Source organism: Lactuca saligna, chromosome 9, assembly GCF_052625555.1.
Source record: "Lactuca saligna cultivar CGN05327 chromosome 9, ASM5262555v1, whole genome shotgun sequence".
NCBI lineage: Eukaryota > Viridiplantae > Streptophyta > Magnoliopsida > Asterales > Asteraceae > Lactuca > Lactuca saligna.
The window spans coordinates 169,994,813-170,004,359 of record NC_136425.1 but is presented as its reverse complement, the minus strand read 5'-3'; the positions used below and the strand labels follow the sequence as shown (position 1 = coordinate 170,004,359).

General features: G+C 35.4%; 1 protein-coding gene across 1 annotated transcript; it reads right to left on the bottom strand.

The window, feature by feature from the left end:
* Positions 1-6,247: 6,247 nt before the first annotated feature.
* LOC145017879 (rho GDP-dissociation inhibitor 1-like) lies at positions 6,248-9,118 on the bottom strand. Its single transcript, XM_078975830.1, has 5 exons — positions 8,487-9,118; positions 8,327-8,393; positions 7,595-7,813; positions 7,332-7,456; positions 6,248-6,687 (listed from the first exon to the last, which is right to left on the bottom strand). Exons 1-5 carry the CDS (start codon positions 8,685-8,687, stop codon positions 6,607-6,609), a joined length of 693 nt encoding a protein of 230 aa, XP_078831956.1. The 5' UTR covers positions 8,688-9,118; the 3' UTR covers positions 6,248-6,606.
* Positions 9,119-9,547: the final 429 nt, after the last annotated feature.

Sequence of the window (9,547 nt, the reverse complement as noted above, 5' to 3'; positions counted from 1 at the left end):
TGAGTATGTTGTGGGAATTGCAGTCGGAGGATTTCCGGAGTAGCAGCAGCAGTCAGTCAGTTCCCAATCAGTTCAGTAGCTACTTTGAGGTGAGTTACCTTCCAGTAACGGTGGGTCTAAGGCCACAATGCCGGCCCACCAGTAGGAGATGTGTGATTAGATGATTGTCTTTGTGATATTCATCTAGGGTTGCTACTACTGTGTTATGTTATGTGTTAGTGACAGTAGGGGAGATAGTCCCCCAGAATACCGGTCGATAGGGCCGAAGGGGCGGTTATGCCCAACCATGCTAGATAGACTATGTGATATATGTGTTATGTGGTAGTAGTAGGGGGTGAAATAGTCCCCAGTATCCGGTCGAAAGGACCGAAGGGGAGGCCAGCACCCAGATATGCTAGGCAGTATCCGGTCGAGAGGACCGAAGGGGTAGGTCGGGCACCCAGATATGCCTGACAAATTTACGTATGTTATGTGATTATGTGGTATGTGGTACAGTGGGGGAACTCACTAAGCTTTGTGCTTACATTTTACAGTTTTGTGTTCAGGTACCTCTTCTTCGAAGGGGAAGGAGCTGGCGCGGTAGCGACACATCATGCACACACTCTGGTTTCTGCATTTACGAGATTCACTGGGATTTGTACTCTGATATTTTGATGGGTTGTATGGTTTGGCTTTTAAAGATGGTTTGCGTTGTGTTGTGGTTTGATCAAACAATGTTTTTAATTATTAATGTTTTCTAAAGTAATGTTTTAAAATGAAATTTTCGGACGTGAAAATTGGGTCGTTACAATACACCTTAATTAATTAATAAAACCATAAGGGTGTATTTGAACTTTTCAAAACTAGGGTTTTAGAATTTAACATTCCTAATTAAACTTTTTAATCAACTTTTAAATTCCAAAACTTGAGGGCAAGTTTTGAAACCTTTTTTCAAAACATTAGGGTTTTAACTATTTAAATTTCAAAACAACAAAACTTTTGGGTTCCAATTTAAACTATAAAACCTAAAGGGGAAAATATGAAACTTTTCATAACAAAAAGGATCAAATAACAAATAATTTTAAATTAACATTTAATCACATAATTATCCATATTTGATTTATTTAATGATTTCTTGCAAAACAATTTATCAATTTACTCAAAATAATTAATCAATTATGTTATAAGGAAACAATTATCTTATTAATTGATAAATATCTTCATTTAGATCAAAAATATAGTCAAATATATCATATAATCGGATTAATATTGATCTAACATGATAAGGTAACTATCCATATGCAAAAACAGCAAGAAAACCCGAGATAAGCATTATCTGACGAGTTGACTCGTCGAGTCAAGCCTGCACTCGTCGAGTCACCATGGACTCCTCGAGTTTAGCTATGGAATCGGCGAGTCCAGCCTCTAGAACACCAAAAATCGTATTTTTCAGATATACAATGCATCACTACAATTGAAACCATCCTAGGCTTTGATACCACTGATGGGTTTTGGTCATAAGACATCCTATGTGCTCATACAAACCCTAATGCTTGGATCTAGGTTTCTCTATTGTACATGTAAGTTATCCAAGACTATAAACCCTAATTCTAGCATATGAAATCGACATTAGCATATAATTAGGTTTAAGGTGTTACCTTGATTGTTATGTAGCAATAACAATCCCAATTCCTCCTTGAATTGACTTTGGAATGCTTAGAGTCACAAGTGTCACTCCTCTAATGGCTTACAAACACCAAGAGCAAATGGAGAAGGTATAAAGAGAGAGGAGAGAGGTTAGAATTTGTCCTTAGGACTTCTTGGGAAGGGATACACGAATTCATGTGCCAAGGGGTGTTTATATAGGTGTTCAGATAGGGTTTCAGTCATTATCCTTATCTAGATGCTTATCCACAAAGCAACCTATAAGATAATCTTTGAATCCTTATCATAGTCGAATTCTAAGGCCTTATCACCTCAAATTCGTTCACCCTAATAATAAGATAATCCTTACCTTATTTTGTAACTATCACATAATTACAAATTAGCCCCTCTAGTTTAATTAATTACACTTGATCACAAAATTAATTCCTAATTAATTATTGACCAATATTAATTAAACAAATATGATTTCTCCTTTAATATATTATTCTTAAAACATATTAATAAATCATATTATCCTCTCTCTCTATATATTTCTCCAATCAAGTTGCTTTGGTGAAGGCAACCCAAAAGGACCATGCACCATCGGGTCAAGTACATACCAAAATAGTTATGGACTTAGACACTAATCCAACAGAAACCGTAGCTGATTCAACGTGCGAATCAGAGTACATCGCAACAAGCGAAGCGTCGAAGGAGGCAATATGGATAAAGAACTTTATTAGTGATCTTGGAGTTGTACCTGCCATAAAGGAGCCCATGGAGATTTTCTGTGATAATGAGGGAGCGGTTGCCTTGACCAAGGAACTGAGAGATCATGGTAGATCACGACATATCGACAAAAAATATCACTTTATTAGACATCATGTAGAAGAAGGACAACTCGTAGTGAAGAGAATATCATCGGAAGATAACCTAGCAGATCCACTTACGAAGGGACTGAGTAGGGTTAAGCATTTGCAGCATGCTAGGAGTATTGGGCTGAATGATGATATTAGCATAGATTAGATAGTATTAGAAACGTGTAATAGATAAATGTAATTAACATTTGATGATTAAATAAAGGAGTTTTATTTATAAGTAATGTTACTATCTTATGTTAATTGTTTAACTATTGTTTCACTTTGCATGTTTTGACTTCCAGAATAATTGATTTTATTAAGAATAATCGAATTGTTCAAATAGTCCACAATCGTTCATATGTTGGAAGTAGATATGAATGAATATTGTCATGAATAGGTATGTAGAGTGTCTAAATGGTGTTAGACATAGCAAAAGATTGCTGCAACGTTCATGAGTGCTTATGAATTAGGTTTGAGCATTGGAACAAACCCGCGCTTGCTGGAATCACCTTATGGAATAAGATAGTAAAAGGTGATCGCAAGACGATAATATCATATAGTCTTAAAACCTAGATATATGGTTTGTTATTGGTTAATTGATTGTACATTGATAATGCGAAAACGCATTGGTAACTCGATGTTATAAAATGCATTGTTGTGTGTAGTTGGTTAATGAATAAGTAAATGCATATACGTCGAAGTTTATCTGTAACTTTTATCCTAAGAAGGAAAAAGTGATATCTCGGCCGCTCGATGATTTGATTTGACTTATGTGCCGGGCTTGGTCAGAACTGAATTGATGTGTTCGATTAAGTTCTATGTCAAATAAATCGGAAATCGAGAAACCAAATGCTGGACTAACTATTCCATAGTATTGTCAGCATGATATCTAACAGAGGACTGTACGATCCCTTATCTAAAGGACAAGATTGATTAGATCATAGTTTGACAACGTCTTTGAGAGCTACGATTGCAAATCGGAGTGTACCTGCGCATATAGTTACTAGACTTATCCAAGTGGGAGACTGTTGGAATAGTGTCTAAGGCTGCAACTATATTAGGCAAGTATTTGACCCGATTGTGCATGGTCCTTTTGGGTTGCCTTCACCATAACAACTTGGTAGGATGATTTATTATGAGAGAATAGATATTATTAATACATTATGAGAATAATATAAGGAATAATAATATAGTTATTTGATTAATATAAGTCATAGATTAATTAGTATTAATTTGGTGACTTAAGGAGATTAATTAAATAAGAGGGTATAAACTGTTAATTGTTTGATAGTTAAACTTTAGACTGTAAATCCTTATTGGATAAAGGGTTGGACAAATTCTAGGCTAGGATAATTCCTAAATTTGTCCAAGGCATTATCTTGGAAGGATTTGGATTGCTTTGAGTAATAGTTATCCAACTAGGGTTTAAGCTGTAACCCTTATGGAGTCTACAAGTATAAATAGACCCTATGGGATAGAGAATTCAACACATCTTCTAAAGTAAGGATCCTCTGGTCGAATTCCATCCCCTCTCCTCTCACACAAATCATCCTCTTTGCTAGTTGGTGTTTGTAAGCCATTAGAGGAGTGACAATTGTGACTCTAGAGCTCCAAGACAACAAGATCAAACAAGAGAATCAAAGGTATGTTTCTAGATCTGTTTTGTGTTGTTCTTACACCTAATAAGTCATTAGAAGCCTTGGATTCAAAGCATGTTTAATAGAGAAACCTAGATCCAAGCATTAGGGTTTGTAGGCATGTCTAGTCCTGAACTCGCCGAGTTCCTTATGCAGTTGGGGCTTAGTCTTGAACTCGCGGAGTTCCATGATCTTCAGGCCCACAATGAATCCAACTAGCTGAGTGTTCTTCCAGCTCAACACATTGCCCAATATCAGAAGAGGTTTGTGGGAAACTGCAACCCGACTCGCTGAGTCACATGAGTGACTCATCGAGTCCGTCCATGTCCAAAACTATTCAGTTGACTTCAGTCTGGCTTAATGCATTCAAAACCTAGATCTGATCTCCTAGGGTCCATATTACACGTAAAGTTACAAACTTGATGTTCATGCATGGGGTATTTGGCTCAAATGGTCCTAAAAAGAGGTTTATATGGTACATGGGACTCTTATAACAATAAATTTAGCACCTTTATGCCATGAGAACCCTCCAAGGTTCAAGATCTGAAGTCAACACTATATATTACGCTTTAAACCCGAAGGTGACTTAGCAATGCCCCAAAAATGACAAGATTCAAGCCTGAAAGAAGATCTAACAAATGGGAAGTCAAGGTTGAAGCTTTTTACCTCAAACAAGCTGGAAATGCAACCAAGACTCTAGATCTACTGCCTTCTTCTTGAACCACCAAGCCTTTCCTTCCTTCTCCAAGCTTCAAATCACAAAAATGGCACCAAAATAGCTCAAGAACACTCACAACTGATTAGGGTTTTGAGAATGGGGTCTGAGGGTGATGGAGGCTAGAGTGGAGGCCACTTAATGTGTTAAAATAGGGTGCAAACCCTCAAATTTAAGGTTTCATTCAGACAGGTCTACTCATCGAGTCGGGGATTCCAACTCAGCGAGTAGATCCTTTCACTCGCGTCCAAATTTAGCCTCCAGTTGATGAGTTGGGGCCTCTAACTCGTTGAGGCAATGTTGCTTTGTGTGAAAGCCAACAAACCTAGGAGCAAGCCAAACATAAGTTGTGGGTTAGATAGGTAAGCTAGACTTATGTTGTGGGCTCGGGAGCAATCCAGACATGAGCTGTGGGCCAGAAAGGCAAGCCTGACTCATGTTGTGGGCTTAGGAGTAATCAAACCCAATGGTTGTGGACCCGATGATATTCCAGTCCGATGATTGAGTAGACCCAACATGTGTGATTGTATATGTTATACTGTGTGGTGGTATTTTGGGGAAGTCACTAAGCTTTGGCTTACAATTTAAGTGTTATGTTTCAGGTACTTCAGATGATTGGGGCAATACGAAGGCTTGATCGTGCACATCATCCTGATTTTTATAAGATTATGATTTTAGGATGCTCTGATTCATGTTTATGACTTTTGAAAACTATGTTTGTTTAAGACTTATGAGTTATTAAATGGTTTAAAAAATAAAAAATTTACCTTGATTTTTGGGATGTTACAAGTTGACAAGTGACATGATATTAATTATAAAACCTAATAGGATGATATATGACAAAAGAAGAATAAACATATTCTTTTATTAAAATAAAAAGAGGAGATGTCATTGTTATCGCAATATGCCATGAGTTGAAAATGATAAAAATTCATATATTAAGATGCATCCTTTTTTATTATGGTAACTAATATCATTAATATGACAATGAAAATGATAAAAATTCATATATTAAGATGCATCCTTTTTTATTATGGTAACTAATATCATTAATATGACAATCATCCCACAAACATAAATGTTATCAACAAGTATGGTTTAAAATTCTTATGTCCATATTATATTACTATATGATATATTTGTTGATTACAATAAAAACCACACAATTCTACCTATCACCGTAAACTTTAATCCACATTCCAAATGAATCCCAACAATTCTAATACACCCGTTTCCATTGTGTGAAAGGTTAATCATACAAATTGAGAAACTGAAGTTCCAATGTCTTAAGTGCTCTCAACCTAAAAAACGATTCTTACAGTGATAAAACTTTTAAACTACAAAAACCGAACAAAACTAAAATCAATCCAAACCGTTAAAATCTAGCCATAAACATTGTAAACATTTAAACATGATCAAACCCAAAGTCATTAGTCAACACCACAAATTTGCACACCATAAAATACAAAATCAAAAACAACAATACAATTTCATCACATAAATCTTGAAAACTGAGGGAAAACCAGGAACATCTAACCTTAATCTCCCTCTTTATTGAGGATTAACCGAGCACACACACCACAAAAAAAAAAAAAAAAAAAAAAAAAAAATTCAAGTCTTTCGCTCAAACAGCTTATGGCATCGACACTACAAATGAATTTGCCCAGATATGAAACTATCGAATCCAAACTTTGTAATTTTTTTTTTTTTTTTTTGAGTTTTTCTAATGTCTTACTATGACTCTTGAAAATAGAAGTCTTTTCTCTTTTGTCTATTCAACAGTTGCCCAGTCCTTTCGGATGTCAAACGAATAGCTGATCTCCAAGTAGCACTTGTTGTCATCGTCCACAAACTACAAAAAACAACAAACAAGAAAGAGTAAATTACAAGAATGGTCCCTGAGTTTTTTATTCTTTTGTAATTTTGGTCGCTATTATGTATTTTCCTATACGTTTTCGCTTTGTTCAACGCTATATTACCCTTTTCGATTTTTCATTTTTAAATGATTTCTTATTTAACTAATATTTGTTCAATTATTGAGTAAATTACATCGTTGGTCCTTGAATATATTTGATTTTTTCAATTTTTGTGCCATAATTGTTTTTTTGGCATTTCTAATCCTTATCTAAGGTTGCTTTTGTAACATTTTTTTGTCCATATTCCAATTGAAATGAATTTTTTTTCAGACCAAAATTGCAAAATGAGCTATACTCATCAACGAAAAATAATCATTTTAATTGGAACAAGAACCTCAAATAAACACCAAAACCGCAAGTGAACTTTTTACTTTTAGGACCAAACTTGAGAAAATCATAATACTCAGGGACCAAAAATGTAATTTCCTCATTATTAAATTAGATCGTGCCCATTTGGGTGCATGTACGCATGCATGTGTATATCTATAAATTGAACATATATATGGTTTTCGAATCCGAAAATTTTCTAATTTCAAAGGTCAAAATGCATAAAAGAACCAAAGCTCAAAATCCAATTCACCTTAGATTTAGCAGAATATGATCCTCTAGCAAAATATCCAGAAGGAGTAGTCTCTTCAGGCATCTCATAAGTATAGGCGTCATTTTGAGGACTAAACGTTCCAAGCATTTGTCTTGTGCTATCCACTACAAACATAACGAGCTTAATCGGTTAAGCACTTAATAAACCGCTGATTTTTCCAACTCAATTTTTACAAAACAACTTAACGAGTTAAGACAACTCCTTTCACATTAAAATTGATGAGAATAAAAAGCTAGGGTTACCTTTGACACCGGTTTTCCAAACAAAGTTGGTGTATTTGAGGCCTAAAACAATGTTATGGCTGACTTGAAAGGAGAACCTGAGGCTATAACGACACCCTTCTTTTAGAGTAAACCATCGGCCTTCTGGCTTCCCGTTTTCAGGTATCGGAAGAACAATGTCTGATCTCCCTGGTGACACGATCGAAAGGCTGAGAATCTTCACTTCTGGTTCTAGTGATTCTGAAAAAAAAAAAAGTTATAAATTATATTGTAATTACCAGAATGCCCCTATGTAATTGATACGTTGATCACTAATTCACTATCATTATTGATTAGACAATAATTTCTCTTCTTATGGTATACGAAAGTCATGATCGAAATTACCATTATACCCCTATTGTAAAGTCACAAACAAATAATTTCCTTTTACACATTTAGATACGAAAATTGGGAACAACACCGTCTCTTTTAAGATGTCCGAAAAGAATCGCATTTCCTTTTTTAGGAATTTGTGATATGAAATTACCATTTCACCCCTAAGCATCGATATCATTGATTTTGACTAACAAACAAAGGTACTAGAAAATCATGATGTGATCAAAAACATTAATTTTGGCAGCATTGGTTGACTACTTGAATTAAACTATTATTCATTTTTGGGCACATTCGAGTACATGGAATTGTAATCATGACATTGTAACATAATGCAAACAATGATTTCAAATTCTTGCGAAATTATTAAACGAACAATACCTCCAACATCATTAATATCAACATTTCCAAGAAGTTGTTCCTTCCATTTCCTCAAGCTCTCATCATCCTAAAAATCTCAAAGAATCACAAAAATACGTGACATAAATTACGAAAAAAGAAAATAGGGTGGATTAAAATTAAAATTTAAAAGATCTCGTACCTTATCTTTTTCAAATTGTTCTTTGAGGGTGCATTGAGGACCCAATTGAATTTTATTACCTTCGGCATCTTCACCTTCATCCTCTGTTTCACACAAAGAGGGCTCACTTTCGACCCTCTTCATATTACCATGACTTTCTTTCTCATCACCACTCTCTTCGTGTCCACTCTTCTCTCCTTCCTTCTTTTCTTCAAACCCCATTATTGTGGAACTACAATCAGCTCCAAACGTCAAACACACGAATCGACTCTTGCCCACATCAAAGATTTACCTTTTCTTTTTCGCAAAAGGTCAAATCGTCAAGAACACCCACCTCGTAATTCGCAAGATTAAGGCCAAAAAGCCGCAGAAAAAAACAGAAACAGAAGGGGATGAGTTGTAGGGGGAATCTTGGAAGGTGGGTTTTGGCTAGTATTCCAAGAAAATCCAAGAAATGTGAAATGTGGGAGGAAAAGAACAAGAAAGAAGTTTTATTGGATTGAGGGCTTCGTAATTGAAGTGTTTTTTGTTGAAAGTTTAGAGGAAAAAAAACAGGATTTCAAGTGGATGAGAATGGAGGAGATAAATGGGGTTGAAATGGGAGAAGGGAATAAAAGGGATTTGTGGTGATCCGAGAAAGGACGAGAGAGAGGTTATTACACCCGTTGAACTCATGTTTAAATAACCCGAGTAACCAAAAAATTATTCATAATATTACATTATATTATCTGTTATTTTATATTCTTTTTGTTCCCCACGTTTGAAGCATCACCTTAATGGCTTAATTCTTCCCCATGTCACATTCCCATGATCATCTAGCTATTGAAGTGATTTTACTTCCTAAATTTCATTAAAATTTGTGTATTTGAATTTTGAGACCCGTTGATTGAGGTATCAAAAGCCAAAAAGGGGCTTTGGTGAGTTGATTTTCTACCAACCTCACTCCTTAGCAAGTTTCAAGTATCCATCTCCCTCTTCTCTCTTGAGGTTTGGCTATTTTTGTTAGAATTTGATTAATTGTTTGGATGGTATTCAGTGGCGGAACTTCGATCTTTCATTTGGGGGCCAAAAATATAATTTGT

Excerpts from the sequence above, each read along its gene's own strand:
- LOC145017879 (XM_078975830.1), bottom strand. The coding sequence starts at position 8,687 with ATGGGGTTTGAAGAAAAGAAGGAAGGAGAGAAGAGTGGACACGAAGAG. Across the intron at positions 7,814-8,326 it reads TGATATTAATGATGTTGGAG|AATCACTAGAACCAGAAGTG; the intron begins GTATTGTTCGTT and ends TTTTTTTTTCAG. Across the intron at positions 7,457-7,594 it reads TTGGAAAACCGGTGTCAAAG|TGGATAGCACAAGACAAATG; the intron begins GTAACCCTAGCT and ends TTATGTTTGTAG.